Raw genomic sequence first — 23,247 nt, forward strand, 5'->3', positions numbered from 1 at the left:
TTGATTGTTATTTACATCTGTAGCACTGCAATTCATGCTAGGAGGCATGTTAGATGACAACAGTGTTGACAGTAGAGGTTGACTGTGTCCCCCAAGGGAGCAGTGATGGCCAAATGAAGCTTCTCAGCCAATTGGTTCAAAGCTTCATGGTGGTTCATTTGGTCTTATGACAGTGTTATGATGCCGCTGTCAAATAAAGTATTACCAGTTAATATCTTTTGGTGTAAATACCCCATAATACAGTGAGGACAGCTTTAGCTTAAAGTCCATTGCGGCTTATCTATGAACAAATGCATCTTCGTGTGAAATTTGATGGGTACTGGCTTATAGTCAGATGCGTCTTATAGTCCGAAAATTACGGTAAATTGGCTACAAATACATAATGAGCTTTCATGATTAAATGTTTATTTTCCCTGCAGTGTATCCTATAAAAAAATGACGCACCTCGTGACTACTCTGTTGTACGATGCCGATTCAAGTTTAACTTCATTACAATAATAATGAATTAGAAGAAAATGTATGTCATGTTTGTCCTATAGAAACCATATTAAAACAAAATATATATTTCCCTCCCCCATTTTTGTCCATTTTTAACATTTTTGGAAAAAGCTCCAGAGAGCCGCTAGGGCAGCACTAAAGAGCCGCATGTGGCTCGAGAGCCACGGGTTGCTGACCGCCGCACTAGATGTATGTTTATACATTAATAAATTCGTTATCTTAATTACGCTAGTAAAGAAATGATTTTGTACTTTTCCAATAATTTAATAAAGTATAATACTTACAGTTTAAAGCTATTTATTCCTATGTGGTCATTTTACTCCTATGAGTGTGAAATTTGCTGTTAAAATCCCATCCATTGCATAACTTAAAACAGATTTAATTGCAACTACAGTATTCAAAATAAGAAGAACTAACCCTAACCGTTGCATCCCATTTTTTTAAAACAGTTATAAAAAATCAAATCCAGTCAGTAAGGTCACCTTTGAAATAAGCATTTTAAAGTTTTTATTAAGTTTGATCTGTATAATTTTTTAATTCATGATTTAAATGATTTTTTTCCCACATTTGAACTTGTATGGCTGTTAGAGTTTTGGTGTTTCAGCACTATTAAAGCAGGTGGTGTAACGTTATACTACATTTTTCAAATTCTAAGCACAAATGTCCCCGTCACCAAATAGGCAACAGGACGAAAAGGAAGCATGACCAAATTGAGGGAGAGACTCATGCTGACCGGGCGTTCTAATCCTCTATATAAGAAGGAGTCCAGCCCAACAGCAAGAGCTGATAGGCTTCCATCTCAGGTGAGTGGGTGGACGACGTGCGTGTCAGTTTGACTAGTGAGTGAAATATATAAATAATACTTCACTAACAGCAGGTCAATTTTTGTTTTATTGTACTGTAGAGTTGTCCGACAATATCGTGCAACCGATAAAATCAACACTGGTTTTTCATTAGCGGATTGGGCCCAATATGCATGTTGCCTTCACAGTGAATGTAGAAGTCTTCCGCCTTTGTTTAAGGGCTGGTCACAGCTTACTTATGCTTATTGACCATTACATCGCTCCGAACTAAGATGCTTGGGATTTGTTGTGTGAGCAGACTATTTGGATTCATGGTGCAAATATTAAACAGTACCAGTATTGCAGTGTTTTTCAACCTTTTCTGAGTTACGGCACGTTTTTACATTGGAGAAAATCTCGTGGCACACCACAAACCAAAAATGATTCAAAATTACTTTCTGTACAATATATTTAATTTAGGGCTGTCAAAATTATCGCGTTAACAGGCGGTAATTAATTTTTTTAATTAATCACGTTAAAAAATTTGACGCAATTAACGCCCATGTCCCGCTCAGACGGATTTAAATGACAGTAGAGTGAAATGCCCACTTGTTAATTGTTTTATGGAGTTTTGCCGCCCTCTGCTGGTGCTTGGGTGCAACTAATTTTATAGGCTTCAGCACCCATGAGCATTGTGTAAGTAATTACTGACATCAACAGTGGTGGGCTACTAGTTTATTTTTTGATTGAAAATTTTATTAAAATTAAAACATTAAGAGGGGTTTTAGTATAAAATTTCTATAACTTGTACTAACATATATCTTTTAAGAACTACAAGTTTTTCTATCCATGGATCACTTTAACAGAATGTTAATAATGTTAATGCTATTTTGTTGATTTATTGTTATAGTAAACAAATACAGTCCTTATGTACCGTATGTTGAATGTGTATATCCATCTTGTGTCTTATCTTTCCATTCCAACAATTTATGTCACAGAATATATATATAATTTACAAAAAAATATGGCATATTTTATAGATGGTTTGAATTGCGATTAATTGCGATTAATTACGATTAATTAATTTTTAAGCTGTAATTAACTCGATTAAAAATTTTAATTGTTTGACACCCCTAATTTAATTATAAAATAATTTCTCAATATTATTACTTACTCGGTGTGAAACTTGAATTTGAAACTTGTTTAAATGAACACAAAGCCAATATGCTGGCAGGAATCTTCAACAGCTCTCAGTCACTCTCTGTTCTTATTTGAAGCTCAGAATTATCAGACAGGGGGACTTTAGCAATGTCTTTAACCGCATCAGGGCCGACTATGTCGTTGACAATGGTTTTGCAGGCAGGTAATATTAATGTCTCTGTGCAGTGTGGGACATTTTGGATTTAGCAATAAGTTCAGCGTCAAGGGCTTTGAGGCCTTTCTCATATACTTTTGTTGTTTTTCTCAAAAAAGTAGCCTGTTTCTCTGCGTTTTCACAAAGGCGAACAAAATAGTCCACCGACTTGTTTTGAAGCGATGGGTGTTTCGTTTGGAAATGACGTTTAAGCTTTCTTGGCACCATGGCGTTGATGGTAGCTGCTCGTGTCGCGTTCGAGAACTGCTCGGATTTCTAGCCATCAGCCACCTTGCTGTCCTCGACAATGTGTTAGAATAAAACATGGGGAGGTTTGATGTTCGTTACATACAGTGGCGGACTTGGCAATTTTGGGGCCTAATGCGAACATATCCAGGGGCCCTCTTCATGGGTCAGGGGTTAAAAAGGCGAGAAGGGTGTGGAGGAAATATGTTCCGGTACACTCTGGCTGTCCTAAACGACAAATTTTCTCCTGATTAGTCAGCCGACTAGTTTTACGATTAGTCGACTCATCTAATGATTTTCTTTTTTTTACTAATTTAGCAAGGAAATTTTTGCTGACGCTTATTAATTCACAAAACCATTTTGGAACACTTAAATTCTTTATTAAAGTATAAATAATCAGGTAAATAATAATCACAAATAAACAATGAGGTAAAATGTTGATAGTATTTACTAGTGCAAAAGAATGGAAAGTAAACAGATTCAGAACACTGACTTTGCCTTTCCAACATTATTCAAAACAATTCTTTGAAAAAGATTCTAGCATTATTATTATAGTATACTACTACAGTATATATAACAGTAGTATAATAATTATAATAATTATTCATTGCCAATCATCTTTGTCATAAAGAGTGTCATTTGAAAGCTATTCTAAGTGTAGAATCTGTATTCTGTAGTATTTACTCTACATATTATAAAATTAATTCTGAAGTAATTGGGATTTAACTCCAGAAATTGTTATTTATATGACGAACATAACGTGCTTTATTTTAAAATGTTCAACCGAGGTACGTTCGCTAAACCGCTAACCGAAGGCTTTACGCTCCGTAAAAAAACATTCTTCGTCATTGCTTGTGGTGTCACTAATAGATTTAATTTTTTTTTTTTTCGTTAGCAAACGCTGTAACCAGCTGTTGAGTGTTATTGTACTGTATAACTGATTGGAACTGTACTGCATTGTTTCGCCATTGGGTGTGCTGTCGTGTATTTTATGTTCGGTGTGAAGAAGAAGAAAGTTAAAAGAGGCATTAGCGGCCTGTTCTCAACGTCTCCCTCACTGCACTTCGGCTCTCATGGAGAGCACGTTCACTCATGTGTTCGATATAAACGATAGCCGACGTGCAAAGTAGCAAGTTAGCTGTAAAAAAAGCGAGCTTAGTGGTGTGAAAAACGCGGGAGAGCTAAGTGAAGCTAATGAACAGCTAAGCGATGCTAAGTGAAGCTAAGCGACTGATACTCAGTCCGTCGTCGTGGAACAGTCAATTGTAGTGCGTGTGTGTGGGGGAGAGATAATATAAATGCAGCATTCAAATGGCTTTCTTTTTTGTTTTTTTATTTGTTTGTTTGGTATGCTGACATAGTTATACATGACGAATAGTTGGGGGTGCTGCTGGCTCCGGTGGCCCAAGCCCTTGCTCTTTGGGGCAAGGGCAACTGGTTGGGGGCCCCCTAATGGTTGGGGGCCTAAGGCGATCGCCTACTTCGCCTGAATAATAGATCTGCCTATGGTTACATATGGGTAAAATGGAAAGGACATTTCCGTGTATATCGCCACTTGACGATTCTAATCAAATAATGTACAGTAGACGTGCTGGGGTCCACCTTGTCGCTCAAGCTGCTCACTTACACACAATGAGTTGTCACAGCAACTGTCTGACAAGTTAAACGATGATTGACGCATGCGGCGCTTTAAAGTCTGGTTTCCATGCGTCTCTGGCGAGATCAAACCTTAACGTCTGTCAATCTTCGTTAACTTTAATAAGCAACTCCTGTGCAATGCTAGACCAAGAAAAGCGGCAGGAGCGAGAGTGAGAGAGTACGTGATCGGATCGGGACAGCTCTATAAAATACTGCATTTATTTATTTTAGGGGTGTCAAACGATTAAAATTTTTAATCGAGTCAATTACAGCTAAAAAATTAATTAATCGTAATTAATCGCATTTCAAACCATCCATAAAATATGCCATATTTTTCTGTAAATTATTGTTGGAATGGAAAGATAAGACACAAGATGGATATATACATTCAACATACAGTACATAAGTACTGCATTTCTTTATTATAACAATAAATCAACAAGATGGCATTACCATTATTAACATTCTGTTAAAGCAATCCATGGATAGAAAGACTTGTAGTTCTTAAAAGATAAATTTTAGTACAAGTTATAGAATTTTTTTATTAAAACCCCTCTTCATGTTGTCGTTTTAACAAAATTTGTAAAATTTTCAATCAAAATATAAACTAGTAGCCCGCCATTGTTGATGTCAATAATTACTTACACAATGCTCATGGGTGCTGAAACCTATAAAATCAGTCGCACCCAAGCGCCAGCAGAGGGCGGCAAAACTGCGAAAAACACAATAAGTACAGCTTTCACTGTGCTGTCATTTTAATCTGTTTGAGCAGGGCATTTGTGCGTTAATTGCGTCAAATATTTTAACGGGATTAATTTAAAAAATTAATTACCGCTCGTTAATGCGATAATTTTGACAGCCCTGATTTATTTATTTTTTAATTGATAAAAAAAATCCGCAACGGACTGAGGGCCCAAAGTTTGAAGCGCGAAGTAGCGAGGGATCACTGTCGTGTGATGTTACTACCGCACTCAGAATTATTTACTCAATTATTGGAACTGAAAGTGTTACGCTTAATGATAAATGTCTTTTAGAGCATCGTGGGACTCCATTGGACACAGTAACCTTCATTTATTTCTTGGAACGAGACGAGGTAAAACAGCGGACCGATGTTAAATTCAGCAACTCCGCAAATTCAGACACTCACTGATGTTGGAATGCATTTTGCAGTCTCCATTAAAGTGCCACCATGAGCACCGATGCGGAGATGGAGCAGTATGGCGCTGCCGCCATTTACCTCAGGAAGCCCGAGAAGGAGAGGATTGAGGCTCAGACGGCTCCCTTTGATGCCAAAAGTGCCTTCTTTGTGGCCGATCAAGCTGAGATGTACCTCAAGGGTAAACTCACAAAGAGGGAAGGTGGAAAAGCCACAGTTGAAATTGATGGTGGAAAGGTAAGCAACAGCTTTTTGGTAACTTTAGTAATGTATTTTGAAACATTGTTCTCAATACTGTATTATTTTTAAGACCGTCACAGTGAAAGAGGATGACATCCACCCCAGAAACCCTCCCAAGTTCGACAAAATTGAGGACATGGCCATGATGACCCACCTCAACGAGCCTTGCGTGTTGTATAACCTCAAAGAGCGTTATGCGTCTTGGATGATCTACGTGAGTTTTCCATACACAGGAGTATTTTCACTCTGATTGATCCTCTAGGTACCACACGTTACGATACGATTTTCGATACAAGGTAGGGTTGTTCCGATCATGTTTTTTTGCTCCCGATCCGATCGTTTTAGTTTGAGTATCTGCCGATCCCGATATTTCCCGATCCGATTGCTTTTTTTTTTTTTTTTGCTCCCGATTCAATTCCAATCATTCTCGATAATTTTTCCCGATCATATATATTTTGGCAATGCATTAAGAAAAAAATGAATAAAACTCGGACGAATATATACATTCAACATACAGTACATAAGTACTGTATTTGTTTATTATGACAATAAATCCTCAAGATTGCATTTACATTATTAACATTCTTTCTGTGAGAGGGATCCAAGGATAGAAAGACTTGTAATTTTTAAAGGATAAATGTGACTTTGTATATTGTGACTTAATATTGCCATCTAATGTATTTGTTGAGCTTTCAGTAAATGATACTGTAGCCATTTAACTGTACTGCCCAAATGCATGATGGGAAGTGCAACCACGACTGTGCATAGTGGCACCAATTGATACATCTTCTCTGCGTTGGGTAGTAACATAGGGTGTTAAGGAAAAGATCAACCACTACCATTCTTCCTCACATTGATTCCCACGATATTACTAATTGTTCAGAGAAGGATTTTAAGTAGGGCTGTCAAAATTATCGCGTTAACGCACGGTAATTATTTTTTTAAATTAATCACGTTAAAATATTTGACGCAATTAACGCACATGTCCCGCTCAGACAGTATTCTGCCTTTTGGTAAGTTTTACAGCAAGGCTTTTTGTGCTGTCTAACAGCGAACTCTTGTGGTCGCTTTGCGAAATGGTTTATTGTTGTCTTGCCAGTTCAATATGGCTGCAGGACGTCTCGGGCTGACGCCTACATTGTAATGTTGTGCTTATGTTATCCTTGGACAAGATTTGTCCGTAAGTATGGTTGTTGTAAATAATGTACATATTATGTTAGTAAGCGAAATGTTATATTTTTTGTATGAGATGCTTTTTGTTTATGTTTTGTGAACCTGTATAGCGTGCTAAGCTAACGTTGTGGCTAATGCAATGCTTGTGTACTATTTTTTTTTGTAGTTTTACGACGGTCTAAAGAGGACAATGGTTTGAGGCCATTTTATTAATAAATCAGATGAAAAAGAAAGAAGTCTGATTATTATGGCGTCGTTCACTAGCTGTCTAGCTTTGGAAAAAGTAGACGCTTCGGAGTGAGGACAGCATAGACAGATTTAAATGACAGTAGAGTGAAATGCCCACTACAGTCCTTGTGTACCGTATGTTGAATGTATATATCCATCGTGTGTCTTATCTTTCCATTCCAACAATTTATTTTACAGAATATATATATAATTTACAGAAAAATATGGCATATTTTATAAATGGTTTGAATTGCGATTAATTACGATTAATTAATTTTTAAGCTGTAATTAACTCGATTAAAAATTTTAATCATAGGACAGCCCTGATTTTAAGGCTTTAATCAATTAAACGAGGCTCCAAAGACTGCCAAAATTCTCTCTACTCATTTTACGCTGCCTGTTAGCTCTATATATAGGTAAAACAGCGCCATTATAGATTGAACGCAACAATGCGTGAGTGGGTCGAGCAGCGCATGCGTTAATTGCATTAAATAGTTTAACGTGATTAATTTTTTAAAAATTAATTACCGCCATGTACGCGATAAATTTGATAGCTTAAAGCCAAAACTAAAGACTCTGGATGAATGTAAGACATTTTGTCTGTAATATTAAATACAATTAAAAAACGGTTTAATTAAAAAATATATATATATTAAAAAAGGCATGTCCGATATTTTTTTGCCGATTCTGATACTTTGAAAATGACGTGATTGGACCCGATCGATCGGGATGCCGATTGATTGGGACATCTTTAGTTGTCACCAATGGACGTCCAATCTGTTTAAACTGGCAGGGTGGCAGCAAATTCATTCATATGTCTATAGCTGTCAGTGGCAGCCAATGCCAAACAGTAAGTTCATTTTGGGGAATTTCAGGTCATTTCCTGCTGATTTTCGGTCAATTCCTGTTGATTTTGGGGCATTTACAGGTCACTTCCTGTTGATTTTGGGTTACTGAACAGGAAGTTACTCGAGAATGTGCTCAAATGAATAGGAACTGACTCAAAATCAACAGGAGGTAACTAAAGATGTCCCGATCGATCGGCATCGATCACGTCATTTTCAAAGTATCGGAATCGGCAAAAAAATATCGGACATGCCTTTTTAAAATTAAAAAAACATTTTTTTTTTTTTATTAGATCGTTTTCTAATGGTATTTAATGTTACAGACAAAATATCTTACATTCATCCAGAGTCTTTAGTTTTGGCTTAAAGTAGGGCTATCAAATTTATCGCGTAAATGGCGGTTATTAATTTTTTTCAAATTAATCACATTGAAATATTTAATGCAATTAACGCATCCCCTGAACGACCCACTCACGCATTGTCGCGTTCAATCTATAATGGCGCCGTTTTACCTATACATAGAGCTAACAGGCAGCGTAAAATGAGTAGAGAGAATTTTGGCAGTCTTTGGAGCCTGTTTTTAATTGGCTAAAGCCTTTAATCCCTCTCTCAACAATTAGAAATATCGTGGGAAGCAATGTGGGGAAGAACGGTAGTGGCTGATCTTTTCCTTAACACCCTATTTTACTTCCCAACGCAGAGAAGATATATCAATTGGTGCCACTACGCACAGTCATGGTTGCACTTCCCATCATGCATTTGGGCAGAAAAGATAAATGGCTACAGTATCATTTACTGAAAGCTCAACAAATACACTAGATGGCAATATTTAGTCACAATTTACAAAGTCACATTTATCCTTTAAGAATTACAAGTCTTTCTATCCGTGGATCCCTCTCACAGAAAGAATGTTAATAATGTAAATACCATCTTGAGGATTTATTGTCATAATAAACAAATACAGTACTTATGTACTGTATGTCGAATGTATATATTCGTCCGAGTTTCATTCATTTTTTTCTTAATGCATTGCCAAAATATATATGATCGGGAAAAATTATCGGGAATAATTGCAATTGAATCGTGAGCAAAAAAAAAAAAGCAATCGGATCGGGAAATACCGGGATCGGCAGATACTCAAACTAAAACGATCGGGATCGGATCGGGAGCAGAAAAACATGATCGGAACAACCCTAATCACGATATATCACCTTTTCAATATAATGTCACACCCCTATTTTACAGACCTACTCTGGGTTGTTCTGCGTTGTCGTGAATCCCTACAAGTGGCTTCCAGTGTACGACGCTACATGTGTCGGCGCGTACAGAGGCAAGAAGAGGATTGAGGCACCACCCCACATCTTCTCCATCTCTGATAACGCCTATCAGTTCATGCTCACGGGTAAGAAGCTAAGTGATTTCAATTTTTAAGCAAGATGGGAAGAATATTAAAGGAATGGTAATCGTTTTGTCAATGATGTTTACGTTACAGATCGTGAGAACCAGTCTGTTCTGATTACGTGAGTGGTATATAAATGGTGTTTGTATAAGAAAATTCAATGGTCCAAAACTTTATTTCATCTGATCTAACACAGTGGAGAATCCGGTGCCGGAAAGACTGTCAACACCAAGCGTGTCATCCAGTACTTTGCAACAATTGCAGCTATTGGTTCAAAGAAGGCTGAACAACCACAATCAGCAGGCAAAATTCAGGTAAAAATGATCGCTATATATGAACTGGATTTTTTCATCTCCACCCAAAAAATGAATGATTCAAAATTGTTTTGCAGGGCTCCCTTGAGGACCAAATTGTTGCTGCCAACCCTCTGCTGGAAGCCTACGGTAATGCTAAAACTGTGAGGAACGACAACTCCTCTCGTTTCGTAAGTACATCTAATATGATTTTCTTTACGATATTAGCAGTTTGAAAAATATTATATATTTGGTCAATTGAAAAATTTGCTGTATATCTAATTTTTAGGGTAAATTCATTAGGATTCACTTTGCCACTACTGGAAAGCTGGCCTCAGCTGATATTGAAACATGTGAGTTTTACGTTAACTATATCAACCGTAAAGAATTTGGCTTTATATGAATTTCTATATGCCTAATAATTGGTCAGATCTGCTGGAGAAGTCCCGCGTGACCTTCCAATTGTCTGCTGAGAGGAGCTACCATATCTTCTATCAGCTGATGACTGGACACAAGCCTGAGCTGCTGGGTATGTCATGTCAAATACAACTAAAGGGACTGTGATGCTTCTGAGTTGGTGTAGCTACGCATAGAAACGTCCCTTCCGGTAGCCAAATCTGCTAGCCTGGGCTTTTGGCTTAGTGTTTAGCACACTCGCCTGACGTGCTGGACGCGTCGTGTAGCACAGTTGCAAGTCCTAAACCTGGACAAGGGAGACAGATCGAGTCGTACGGCGCAGCTTCATGCAAACCGGTTACATCGGTGCCGTGACCTGGAACAGCAGTGAAGGTTTGGGGGGGGGGGGGGGGGGGGGGGGGACTGATGCACGCAGGTCTGTTGTGTGCACAGCATAGAAACCTCCTCCTGATGCCTTCAAGAGGGCGCTGGCAGCCAAAGCTGCTAGCCTGATCTTTTGGTTTAGTGGTTAGCACGCTCGCCTGCTGTAGTGGACGCATCATGGGTGCGAGTCCTGACCTGGATGAGGGGGATGGATCGCGTCGTACAGCGCGGCTCCATGCCTACCGGTTACACTTGGCCCCTACGCTGTAGCCTGACGTGCACATCCCAAAAATCCTGTCTACACGTCGCGGTGATGCGTTGTTACGTGAACGGCAAGGACTGTGACTGGTCCACACAAAACGTAATTACTGTGAAGTGTGAAAAATTCACCCTTTCCCTGCCTCAACTGGTCCAGTAGTCAGACAGACCACCTCCGCAAATGTTTTCTGCGTCTCCAGCGTTTCAACATTTGATAAAAGCTATTCTTTTTCAATTTCAATGAACTCAAGGTCGAGAAACAGCTGCTCCAACACTGACATTAAATAAACCAAGAAATGATATGGGATGCCCCGCAAAAGCCCGCGAAACCACACAAAAATAATGATATACCACCCTAGTGACTGGGCGGCGCACTACAGCGCATTGCGTCACTTCAAATGCTCATCGACGGCATAGGGTTGATGCCGTAGCTACGCTGTCGGCCCGACGCAGAAGCATAACCCATGCATTAAGCGCCAGTAAAATATGATTAAAGAAACAAATTCATGTATTGCCTTCATTTTTTTTCCCAGAGGGTCTTCTGATCACCACCAACCCATATGACTACCCAATGATCAGCCAGGGTGAAATCACTGTCAAGAGCATCAATGATGTTGAAGAGTTCATCGCAACAGACGTAAGGGTGTCATTTAAATGCTATTCAATTATAAATTGAAAGAAAGATTCAAATCTGTTCGCGGTGGCTTGCCAACGTACATTGCAGACAGCTATTGACATCCTGGGATTCACTGCGGAAGAGAAGCTTGGCATCTACAAGCTAACTGGTGCTGTGATGCATCACGGCAACATGAAATTCAAGCAGAAGCAGCGTGAGGAGCAGGCTGAACCTGATGGCACTGAGGGTATAACATTCGAAATGTAACAAACAGTTGAATCTAATGCTTCATCCTATACATGTCTTAGCTTACTGTTAAATCATTTATTTCTTAGTGGCTGACAAGATTGCCTATCTTATGGGCCTGAACTCAGCTGATATGCTGAAATCTCTGTGCTATCCCAGAGTCAAAGTCGGAAACGAGATGGTGACCAAAGGTCAGACTGTTCCACAGGTAAGTCAAATCAAATTGAGACTCCATATGTTTATCCTTGTTGAGCTACAAATTATTCATCTGGCATCTCTATCCTAGGTCAACAATGCTGTCTCAGCTTTGTGCAAGTCTGTCTATGAGAAAATGTTCTTGTGGATGGTCATCCGCATCAATGAGATGTTGGACACAAAGCAGCCGAGGCAGTTCTTCATTGGAGTGTTGGATATCGCTGGATTTGAGATCTTCGATGTAAGTAACAGAGCAAACAAATCAGCATATACGCATAAAAACAACAATGGATTAATTCTGTTTTGTGTAGTTCAACAGCTTGGAGCAACTGTGCATCAACTTCACCAATGAGAAACTGCAACAGTTCTTCAACCAGCATATGTTCGTCCTGGAGCAAGAGGAATACAAGAAAGAGGGCATTGAATGGGAGTTCATTGACTTCGGTATGGACTTGGCTGCCTGCATTGAGCTTATTGAGAAGGTGAGATGAGTCTTTCAGGCGGGATCTGGTAAGATTAACAATCATTCTGACAAATCATTTTCACTCTACTCCAGCCAATGGGCATCTTCTCCATCCTTGAAGAGGAGTGCATGTTCCCCAAGGCCTCTGACACAACCTTCAAGAACAAGCTGCACGATCAGCATCTTGGCAAAACCAAGGCCTTTGAGAAGCCCAAGCCCGCAAAGGGCAAGGCTGAGGCTCACTTCTCTCTGGTTCACTATGCTGGTACTGTGGACTACAATATCGCTGGCTGGTTGGACAAGAACAAGGATCCACTGAACGACTCTGTCGTCCAGCTCTACCAGAAGGCAGCAAACAAACTGCTGGCTATGTTGTATGCTGCCCATGCTTCAGCTGAAGGTATTGAAAATATGAAACCACTAAGTTAGACACGATAAGATGGAACATTTCTACTCACACGTTTTATTACACAGATTCCGGTGCTAAGAAGGGTGGTGGAAAGAAGAAGGGTGGTTCCTTCCAGACTGTCTCTGCTCTTTTCAGAGTATGTTGTACATAAAAGCTCGAAAGTCAAACTGCTGGGAAAGTGGCTGACCAGTAATGTTTTTGTTGATCCACAGGAAAACTTGGCCAAGCTGATGACCAACCTGAGGAGCACCCACCCTCACTTTGTGCGCTGCCTGATTCCCAACGAATCAAAGACCCCGGGTGAATTGAACTGAAATGACATTGCAGACAGTGAACTGTATGATCAACAATATGTTGGATGATTGCAGGTCTTATGGAGAACTTCTTGGTCATTCACCAGCTGAGGTGTAACGGTGTGCTTGAGGGCATCAGAATCTGCAGGAAAGGTTTCCCCAGCAGAATCCTCTATGGTGACTTCAAGCAGAGGTAGCTGTAAATTTCTTGAAATGTCTTTACGAATAAAAACGAAAGATACTTATCCATTGGACCTTCTTATACAGATACAAAGTACTGAATGCCAGTGTGATCCCTGATGGTCAATTCATTGACAACAAGAAGGCTGCAGAGAAACTGCTGGGATCCATTGACGTGGACCACACTCAGTACAGATTTGGACACACAAAGGTGTGTTTTTAGAGATGCCTCGAATACATTCATCACTATGTACTTGCTAATGACTTCCTCTATTCAACTGCTTTCCTAGGTGTTCTTCAAAGCTGGTCTTCTGGGTACCCTTGAGGAGATGAGAGATGAGAAACTGGCTGAGCTGGTGACCATGACTCAGGCCCTCTGCAGAGGATATGTTATGAGGAAAGAGTTTGTGAAGATGATGGAAAGGAGGTATGGACTACCTATAATGTCAAATTTAGTTGTTGCCCTCATTTACACGTGGTGAAAGTGACATTAATAATCTTCTAAAAGAAAGCATATTACAAAAAAATGATCTATTTTTTCAGGGAAGCTATCTACAGCATCCAGTACAACGTCCGTTCCTTCATGAATGTGAAGAACTGGCCATGGCTGAAACTGCACTTCAAGATCAAGCCGCTCCTGAAGAGCGCTGAGACCGAGAAAGAGTTGCAGCAAATGAAGGAGAATTATGACAAGATGCAATCAGATCTAGCTACTGCTCTTGCCAAAAAGAAGGAGTTGGAAGAGAAAATGGTTTCCTTGCTGCAGGAGAAGAACGACCTGCAACTGCAAGTAGCAGCGGTAAACAGAAAATACATCACAAGCTTCACGAAGATCTACTCTAATTGTAGTCCTAAACCTTCTCTAAATTTGTTTTTTTCTTTCCTAAATAATAATTGTATAAATTTTTGGTTTACATGTAGGAAGGTGAGAACCTCTCAGATGCTGAGGAGCGGTGTGAGGGTCTCATTAAGAGCAAGATTCAACTCGAGGCCAAACTCAAAGAGGCGACCGAGAGACTGGAAGACGAAGAGGAAATCAATGCTGAGCTTACAGCGAAGAAGAGGAAGCTGGAGGATGAATGCTCAGAGCTGAAGAAAGATATTGACGACCTGGAACTCACCTTGGCTAAAGTGGAGAAGGAAAAACACGCCACTGAAAACAAGGTGAACCTTACTGGGATTCTTATTGGCTTATTACACAATGAATTGGGAAATATGTTCACGGACTTCAAATGAATTTATGAACCAAATAATGTACACTTCCACAACAAAATTACAATATTTCAGGTGAAAAACCTGACAGAGGAGATGGCCACTCAAGATGAGTCTATTGCCAAGTTGACAAAGGAGAAGAAAGCCCTCCAAGAAGCCCACCAGCAAACACTGGATGATCTCCAGGCTGAGGAAGACAAAGTCAACACTCTGACCAAGGCCAAGACAAAGCTGGAACAGCAAGTCGATGATGTAAGAACACAAGAACACCATTCTGTTGACATTATTTATAAGATGAATTTATAGAATAAACCGATTCAACAAAAAATGTCATGTAACAGCTTGAGGGCTCATTGGAGCAAGAGAAGAAGCTCCGCATGGACCTTGAGAGAGCCAAGAGAAAGCTTGAGGGTGACCTGAAACTGGCCCAGGAATCCATAATGGATCTGGAGAATGACAAGCAACAATCAGATGAAAAACTCAAGAAGTAAGAGGCAATTGAAACAAGAGATATCTTCTAACTTCAAAAACAGACCTGATCATGTATTCTTTAATTTCTCAAAGGAAAGACTTTGAGTTCAGCCAGCTGCTCAGCAAGATTGAGGATGAGCAGTCTCTTGGTGCTCAGCTTCAGAAGAAGATCAAGGAACTCCAGGTAAGTTATATTAAACCTGATACACAAAGATCTCATTGTGTTCCAGGTAATTCATTATTTTTCAATACTATCATCAAAACTAGGCTCGCATTGAGGAGCTTGAAGAGGAGATCGAGGCTGAGAGGGCCGCCCGCGCCAAGGTGGAGAAGCAGAGGTCTGACCTTTCTCGTGAGCTGGAGGAGATCAGCGAGAGACTGGAGGAAGCCGGCGGAGCAACAGCTGCACAGATTGAGATGAACAAGAAGCGCGAGGCTGAGTTCCAGAAGCTGCGTCGCGATCTTGAAGAGTCCACCCTGCAGCACGAGGCTACGGCAGCCGCTCTCCGCAAGAAGCAGGCCGACAGCGTCGCGGAGCTGGGCGAGCAGATCGACAACCTCCAGCGTGTCAAGCAGAAGCTGGAGAAGGAGAAGAGCGAGTACAAGATGGAGATTGATGACCTCTCCAGCAACATGGAGTCTGTTGCTAAAGCCAAGGCGAGACAGATTAATCAAAGGAAATGATTTTAATTTGAATGATCACATGCTAAATTTGTACAATCTATTCTGCGTTCTGATAACAGAGCAACTTGGAAAAAATGTGCAGAACACTTGAAGACCAGTTTGCAGAGCTCAAAACCAAATATGATGAGAATGGTCGTCAGCTGAACGATGTCAGCGTATTGAAAGCAAGACTCCAAACTGAAAACGGTGAGTCAGGTTTTCTGAAAAACTGAGTTTTCGGTTAATTTTTATACAATTCTCAATTCTTAAAAATGCAGGTGAGTTTGCTCGTCAGCTTGAAGAGAAGGAAGCCCTTGTTTCCCAGTTGACAAGGGGCAAGCAAGCTTTCACTCAGCAAATGGAAGAGCTTAAGAGACTGAATGAGGAGGAAGTCAAGGTATTGATTGAATCTTTTGATTAAAGACTCAAATGAACTCATTTTCTGCGTAATAAAACAATCAAATTCGATTTTTTTGTGTTCCCCAGGCCAAGAACGCCCTGGCCCATGCTGTTCAGTCTGCCCGCCACGACTGTGATCTGCTCAGAGAGCAGTATGAGGAAGAGCAAGAGGCTAAAGCTGAGCTCCAGCGAGGAATGTCCAAGGCCAACAGCGAGGTGGCACAGTGGAGAGCCAAATATGAGACTGATGCTATCCAGCGCACTGAGGAACTGGAGGAGGCCAAGTAAATAATTCAAACACATCTCTACATAAGTTCAGAGTCGTTCATTTTACGCACAAACGATTTCCCATTTCAGGAAGAAGCTTGCCCAGCGTCTTCAGGATGCTGAGGAATCCATTGAAGCTGTCAACTCCAAGTGCGCCTCTCTGGAGAAGACCAAGCAGAGGCTGCAGGGTGAGGTGGAGGACCTCATGATTGATGTGGAGAGAGCTAACGCCCTGGCTGCCAACCTTGACAAGAAACAGAGGAACTTTGACAAGGTAACCCAACAACTAAAAACCTAATTGGATCTGAGTGAAATACAGTACTTCAGTGCATCTTGATATTTCCAGATTCTGGCAGAATGGAAGCAAAAGTTTGAGGAGGGTCAGGCAGAGCTTGATGGATCTCAGAAGGAGGCTCGTTCTCTCAGCACTGAGCTTTTCAAGATGAAGAACTCCTATGAGGAGGCTCTGGATCAGCTGGAGACCATGAAAAGGGAGAACAAGAACCTGCAGCGTGAGTCAATTTGTAGTCTGAACTTTCTCATTCTGACGGCCAATTAACTGAGTTAATATCAAATGTATATTCTTTTGTAGAGGAGATCTCTGATTTGACTGAACAAATTGGTGAGAGTGGAAAGAGCATCCATGAGCTGGAAAAGGCCAAGAAGACTGTGGAGACTGAGAAGACTGAAATGCAGACAGCTCTAGAGGAGGCAGAGGTAATTCCACATTTTCAATCTATCAAATGTCTTGATCTTATAACAACTATCTTGGATTGGAATACAAGCATCTTCGGTGACACCATCAATGTTTCCCTTCAGGGCACACTGGAGCACGAGGAAGCCAAGATTCTCCGTGTTCAACTCGAGCTCAACCAGGTCAAGGGCGAGGTTGACAGGAAGCTGGCCGAGAAGGACGAAGAGATGGAGCAGATCAAGCGAAACAGCCAGAGAATTATTGACTCCATGCAGAGCACTCTTGATGCTGAGGTCAGGAGTAGGAATGATGCTCTGAGGGTCAAGAAGAAGATGGAGGGAGACCTGAATGAGATGGAGATTCAGCTCAGCCATGCTAACAAACAGGCTGCTGAAGCCCAGAAACAGTTGAGGAATGTCCAGGGACAACTCAAGGTGAGGTGATGATTATTACTCAAACTGTTGAGGGGAAAAGAAATGATTACGTTTTGCTCTTTGGTAGGATGCTCAACTGCATCTTGATGATGCTGTCAGAGGACAAGAAGACATGAAGGAACAGGCTGCCATGGTGGAGCGCAGGAACGGCCTCATGCTGGCTGAAATCGAGGAGTTGAGAGCCGCTTTGGAGCAGACCGAAAGAGGCCGCAAAGTGGCCGAACAGGAACTGGTCGATGCTAGCGAGCGTGTCGGACTGCTTCACTCTCAGGTTCATCCCAAACAAAACCATGGACAGATGCTCTCTTTACAAATCAAATCTAATACATGACTCTTATACAGAACACCAGTCTGCTGAACACCAAGAAGAAGCTGGAGTCTGACTTCGTCCAGGTTCAAGGCGAGGTTGAAGATGCTGTTCAGGAAGCACGTAACGCTGAAGAGAAGGCCAAAAAGGCTATCACTGATGTGAGTAGATACAAACACTATTCCCTGGTGGTACCACAGACAGTCCAGCCAAAATCTTGACTACAATACCCTTGATTTCAGGCTGCCATGATGGCTGAAGAACTGAAAAAGGAGCAGGACACCAGTGCCCATCTGGAGAGGATGAAGAAGAACCTTGAGGTCACCGTCAAGGATCTGCAGCACCGTCTGGATGAGGCCGAGAACCTCGCCATGAAAGGAGGCAAGAAGCAACTCCAGAAACTGGAATCCAGGGTATGTATCATATCGTGTAGAAACGGTACTCACTTCTGCGCATGTTCGTACAAACTAAAACAAATGTCTTCTCTTTCAGGTGCGTGAGCTTGAAGCTGAAGTTGATGGCGAGCAGAGACGTGGAGCTGATGCCATTAAAGGTATTCGCAAATATGAGAGGAGGGTGAAGGAGCTAACCTACCAGGTAACTTCTATTTCATACGTCCTTCTCTAATGTTTACAAATCCACATTTTAAATTTGACTTCTGCTCTATCAAGACTGAGGAGGACAAGAAAAACGCAACCAGGCTTCAGGATCTGGTGGACAAACTGCAGCTAAAAGTCAAGGCTTACAAGAGGCTGTCTGAGGAGGCTGTGAGTACAAAAATATACCTTTTCACATTGGCGATTAGGGGTGGAAACATTTAAGTACCAACTAATAAACAGAAAAAAATTATCACTAGTAGACATCCAATCCGTTTGAAGGGGGAGGGATGGCAGCGAATGACCAGGAGGTGACCTGTAAATGCCCATAAAATGCGTTGGTTTCAGTGCCACTGACGGCACAAGACGTCCAAACCAGTCCAAATAAACTGGATATCTAGATTATTTTTATATGAATGAAATGTCAGAACTGTTAAGAAAGTGTAAAACTGGCTGCATGGTTGGTGGATTGGTGGTGAATCATCTAATGTATACAGATGATTGTGTGCTCAAGTTCAGCTGGTCTGCAGCAGCTACTCAAAGTGTGTTCCAGGTATGGGGAGCTATACAACATAAAATACAATGAATCAAAGGGTGTTCTTATGATTTTAAGAACCAAGGAGGACAAACGGTTGGTTTTCCCTGACTTTAAGTTGTTTGGTCAAGTTTTAAAGTCCCATAGTCAGGTAAAATACCTTGGTCATATGCTCACGAAAACGCTGACGGACAACGAGGACATATTTCGACGGTGTCGCTCATTATACTTCAAAGCCAATGTTCTCTCCCGAAAATTTGGTTAGTGCTCTGATGAGCTCAATGTGGCCCTGTTCAAGGCCTATTGTACACCCCTCTACACTGCGCATCTGTGGTCAAATATAATAAGACAAGTTTTCAGAGATTGCAAGTGGCATACAATGACTCTCTGAGGATCTTGTTGAAAAGGCCCAGGTGGTGCAGTGCCTCTGAAATGTTTTAATAATACATTAATAATCAAATCGTAGCCTCTGAATCATAATCATAATCGAATCGTTAGGTGCCCCAAGACTCCAACCTCCAATGGTTGTGGCTTGGACCCTGAATCTGTAAATAAAATCTATCTATCGATCCAATATATCGATTCTTGGCGGGCGCATAGGAATAACCTTTTGGATGATCACGATATATCACCTTTTCGATATATTGTCACATCCCTATTGGCTATAATTACTCAACTTTTGTTTTTCAAGTAACGACGCCAACTCTATATATTCCACAGGAGGAGCAGGCTAACACTCACATGTCCAGATTCAGGAAGGCCCAGCATGAGCTGGAAGAAGCTCAGGAGCGTGCTGACATCGCGGAATCTCAGGTCAACAAGCTGAGGGCTAAGAGCCGTGATGTTGGAAAGGTAACTATGACAAACCGTGAGTAGCATATTTTTCGGACTATAAGTCGCACCAGCCAAAGAATAGGAAAGAAAAAAACACATACAGTGAGGAAAATAAGCATTTGAACACCCAGAGATTTTGCCAGTTCTCCCACTTAGAAATGATGGGCGGGTTTGAAATTTTTATGGTAGGTGCTTGTCCACTGTGAGAGACAATCTAAAACACAATTTATTTGTATTATTCTGCGGCAAATACCTAATTGAACACCTGAAAAAAATTAATGTTAATATTTGGTACAGTAGCCTTTGATTACAATTAGAGAGGTCAAACATTTCCTGGACCTTTTCACTAGGTTTGCACAGACTGCAGCAGGGATTTTGCACCACTGCTCCACATGGATCTTCTATAGATCAATCATGTTTCTGGGCTGTCACCGAGAAACATGGAGTTTGAGCTTTCTCCAACGTTTTTCTATTGGGTTTAAGTCTAGAGACTGGCTAGGCCCCCTACAGAACCTTGATATGCTTTTTATGAAGCCAATCCTTGGTAATGTTGGCTGTCTGTTTCAGGCCATTGTCATGTTGGAAGACCCAGCCACAACCCATTTTCAATGCTCTAACTGAGGGAAAGAGGTTATTCCCTAAAATCTCACAAATTCAATACATGGGCCTGGTCATCCTCTCCTTAATACAGTGCAGTCGACTAGTCCCATATGCAGAAAAACACCCCGAAAGCATTATGCTACCACCCCCAAGCTTCACAGTAGGGATGGTGTCCTTGAGATGGTACTCATCATTTTTCTTCCTCCAAACATTGAGTGGAATTAAGACCAAAGAGTTCCATCTTGATCTCATATGACCACATGATTTTCTCCCATGACTCCTCTGGATCATCCAAATGGTTCATTGTCAAACTTAAAATGAACCAGGACATGTGGTTTAAGCAGGGGAACCTTCAATGCCAGGCATGATTTTAAACCATGACGTCTTAGTGTATTACGAACAGTAACCTAGGAAGTGGTGGTCCCAGCTCCTGTCAAATCATTGACCAGCTCCTCCTGTGTAGTTCTTGGCTGATTCCTCACCTTTCTTAGGATCATTGAGACCCTGTGAGGTACATCTTACATGGTGCCCCAGTCCGAGGGAGATTGCCTGTCGCGTTTAGCTTCTTCCATTTTCTAATAATTGCTCCAACGGTGGATCTTATATCACCAAGCTGCTTGGCAATTGCGCCATAGCCCTTTTCCAGCCTTGGAAAGGTCTACAATTCTGTCTCTTGTATCTCTGGACAACTCTTTGGTCTTGACAATTTTAATAATTGGAGTCTCCCTGATTGTATGGGGTGGACAGGTGTTTATATGCAGCTAACCGCCTCAAACAGGTCAAAAAGTCAGACTAAAACGTCTACCTCCACTCCACTTAGTCGTTGGACTTTTTAAAGTGCCTAGGACAGGATAAAAAGTCTTAAATAGCATTATAATGTGAATTAGAATCATATTTAGAGACGATTCGACTATGTACAACAGTTTGGCAAAGTGCAGATGATGAGAAATGAGTCTTTTAAACTGCCATTTAGCCACGCCTACCATTATAGGGCTCTAGCGTCCCTAACAGGAGGATGACGTCGGCAGGGTCATGGTTTCATCTGATTTAGAATTCAGCCCATTGATGGGGAATTATTCAGAACGAAGAGAGCCGCAAAATGTAACTGTTTCAGCCTCGCTACGCCAATATTTTTACACGATATTCTTTTTGTCGAAGTATTTTCCCAGTTTTGTGCTAAGTGGAATATGAAATATTAAAAATGCATTTATTCATTACGACATGGCAAAATTACTCCATCATGGGCAAAACTGTCCACTTCTTGCACCCCCCCAAACTATATTTTATGCCACCAAAGTTAGTCCGCCTTTTGTCAATTCCCTGCCCCGTCTTCGGAAAGTGTAAACAAACCAGGAGGCGTGACAGCTAGCCGACATGCTAACCCGAACCGAGTGATGTTTCAAAGTCTATTCTTGGCTTTCGAAGCAAAAAAATCCCAAAAACTGCCCGGGGTCATGTCACGCGGCGGCGGGGTCGTCGATTGCCTTCGCCGATCGGCAACCTGCAAGTTATAGCTCGTTGGACTCGTTCCCCTGCTCCGGGCAGGAGAGCTACTTTGCCGGGGAAGCAGCTGGAAAATAACCGCCGGACAAACCGGCCGATGTTGGAGGAGCGCATAGCTGCCACATGATCAACACGAATATGGCGTGAATTAATGCTTAAAAACACGTCGAAGACGTAAACAGTCAGAGTTCGGCGTGAAGTTGTTGTGCAGCTAACATGGCAGGATGTGTCTGAGGAGAACTTTGTCCGTCCATGATCAAACGTACGTAAATATTCCTATATTTAAACAAAGTTTGTAGTGTTTTCTTTGTAATCACTGTATTTGCGGCCATTTTTAACACAAAGTTACAATTTCTGATGGGATGGAAAATTTGCTGACCCAGGTGACGTCAGATTCGCATTTGTCCTAAACCCGAGACTGAAACCGGAAGTCAGTCATTTTCATGGCGCGGGATTAAAAATTTGAATATATAAAATGATCGCTTTCACACACATCCAAGCGGTCCATTTCATTCAGGAGCATAAAACACCGCGTGAAATATGGCATAAACATGCTTTTTGGTGTCATACGCACTTTTGAAGGCGACTAACAGGTCTTTGAAGCTCACAATTCTAGCTAATAGACAAGTGTTCAAATACTTATTTGCAGCTGATTTTTCTTTTTAGATTATCTCTCTCACAGTGGACATGCACTGACAATGTAAATTTCAAACCCGGCCATCATTTCTAAGCGGGAAAACTGGCAAAATCGCAGGGTGTTCAAATACTTATTTTCCTCACTGAAGTCACACAGAAGTCGCATTTTTGGGGGTCAAAAACCAAGAACAAACATTATACTTTAAAGTAATAATGATAAAATGGAGAACAACATCGTAAATAGGCCTCTATTAACGCAATATATTCACAGTTTTTTGTAAAATTATAGCCTCAAAAACACAAGATAACAAGCTGAGTGTCAAACTAGTCAAACTATTTTTAAAAAAAGTGTGACTTATAGTCTGGAAAATATGATAAACTAGCGTTTTACTAATCTGTGATAAACTGGCTTTTTGAAAGAAAACTTGATATTTCTTCATGTGTGTTTTTCCCCCCAGGCCGACAGCGCTGAATAAACGCTCCCTCTAGACAACGTTCAACAGAATTCATACAATATGAAGTCGCTGTTGGAATGTGAAAAATAAAGCTCATGTATTCAGTCAAGTGTGATTTGTGAGTCTGTCTAGGGCTGCAGCTATCAAATATTTTAGTAATCGAGTATTTGACTGAAAATTCTATCGATTAATCAGATAAAACCTTTTTTTAGGTAAGGAGCAATTATAAATATACATGAGAAAACAAGACATTTCATCTAATATGGTACCATTTTCAGTCAATCAATGTCTTTATTTTCGATGTACATTGTTGAAAACAGCCAACAATTGCATCTCAGAAGTGACTAGA

General features: G+C 40.9%; 1 protein-coding gene across 1 annotated transcript in view; it reads left to right on the forward strand.

Moving 5' to 3' along the window:
* Positions 1 to 23,002, forward strand: part of LOC130931711 (uncharacterized) — a 39,915-nt gene extending 16,913 nt beyond the window's left edge. The window contains 38 exon segments of the mRNA XM_057860690.1: positions 5,701 to 5,911; positions 5,985 to 6,128; positions 9,406 to 9,562; positions 9,653 to 9,680; positions 9,756 to 9,873; positions 9,951 to 10,043; positions 10,142 to 10,205; positions 10,283 to 10,381; positions 11,424 to 11,753; positions 11,842 to 11,960; positions 12,039 to 12,188; positions 12,259 to 12,429; positions 12,504 to 12,810; positions 12,885 to 12,955; positions 13,032 to 13,119; positions 13,188 to 13,305; positions 13,380 to 13,503; positions 13,583 to 13,719; positions 13,836 to 14,091; positions 14,214 to 14,456; positions 14,580 to 14,756; positions 14,846 to 14,991; positions 15,069 to 15,159; positions 15,243 to 15,632; positions 15,719 to 15,845; positions 15,917 to 16,035; positions 16,125 to 16,321; positions 16,395 to 16,578; positions 16,651 to 16,816; positions 16,897 to 17,021; positions 17,124 to 17,432; positions 17,500 to 17,703; positions 17,775 to 17,900; positions 17,982 to 18,152; positions 18,232 to 18,336; positions 18,411 to 18,506; positions 19,591 to 19,722; positions 22,902 to 23,002. Of these exon segments, the coding sequence (XP_057716673.1) occupies positions 5,701 to 5,911; positions 5,985 to 6,128; positions 9,406 to 9,562; positions 9,653 to 9,680; positions 9,756 to 9,873; positions 9,951 to 10,043; positions 10,142 to 10,205; positions 10,283 to 10,381; positions 11,424 to 11,753; positions 11,842 to 11,960; positions 12,039 to 12,188; positions 12,259 to 12,429; positions 12,504 to 12,810; positions 12,885 to 12,955; positions 13,032 to 13,119; positions 13,188 to 13,305; positions 13,380 to 13,503; positions 13,583 to 13,719; positions 13,836 to 14,091; positions 14,214 to 14,456; positions 14,580 to 14,756; positions 14,846 to 14,991; positions 15,069 to 15,159; positions 15,243 to 15,632; positions 15,719 to 15,845; positions 15,917 to 16,035; positions 16,125 to 16,321; positions 16,395 to 16,578; positions 16,651 to 16,816; positions 16,897 to 17,021; positions 17,124 to 17,432; positions 17,500 to 17,703; positions 17,775 to 17,900; positions 17,982 to 18,152; positions 18,232 to 18,336; positions 18,411 to 18,506; positions 19,591 to 19,722; positions 22,902 to 22,919 (5,911 nt within the window). The 3' untranslated portion in view covers positions 22,920 to 23,002.
* Positions 23,003 to 23,247: the final 245 nt, after the last annotated feature.

The sequence above is a fragment of the Corythoichthys intestinalis genome, chromosome 16 (assembly GCF_030265065.1).
Source record: "Corythoichthys intestinalis isolate RoL2023-P3 chromosome 16, ASM3026506v1, whole genome shotgun sequence".
In the NCBI taxonomy this organism is placed as follows: Eukaryota; Metazoa; Chordata; class Actinopteri; order Syngnathiformes; family Syngnathidae; genus Corythoichthys; species Corythoichthys intestinalis.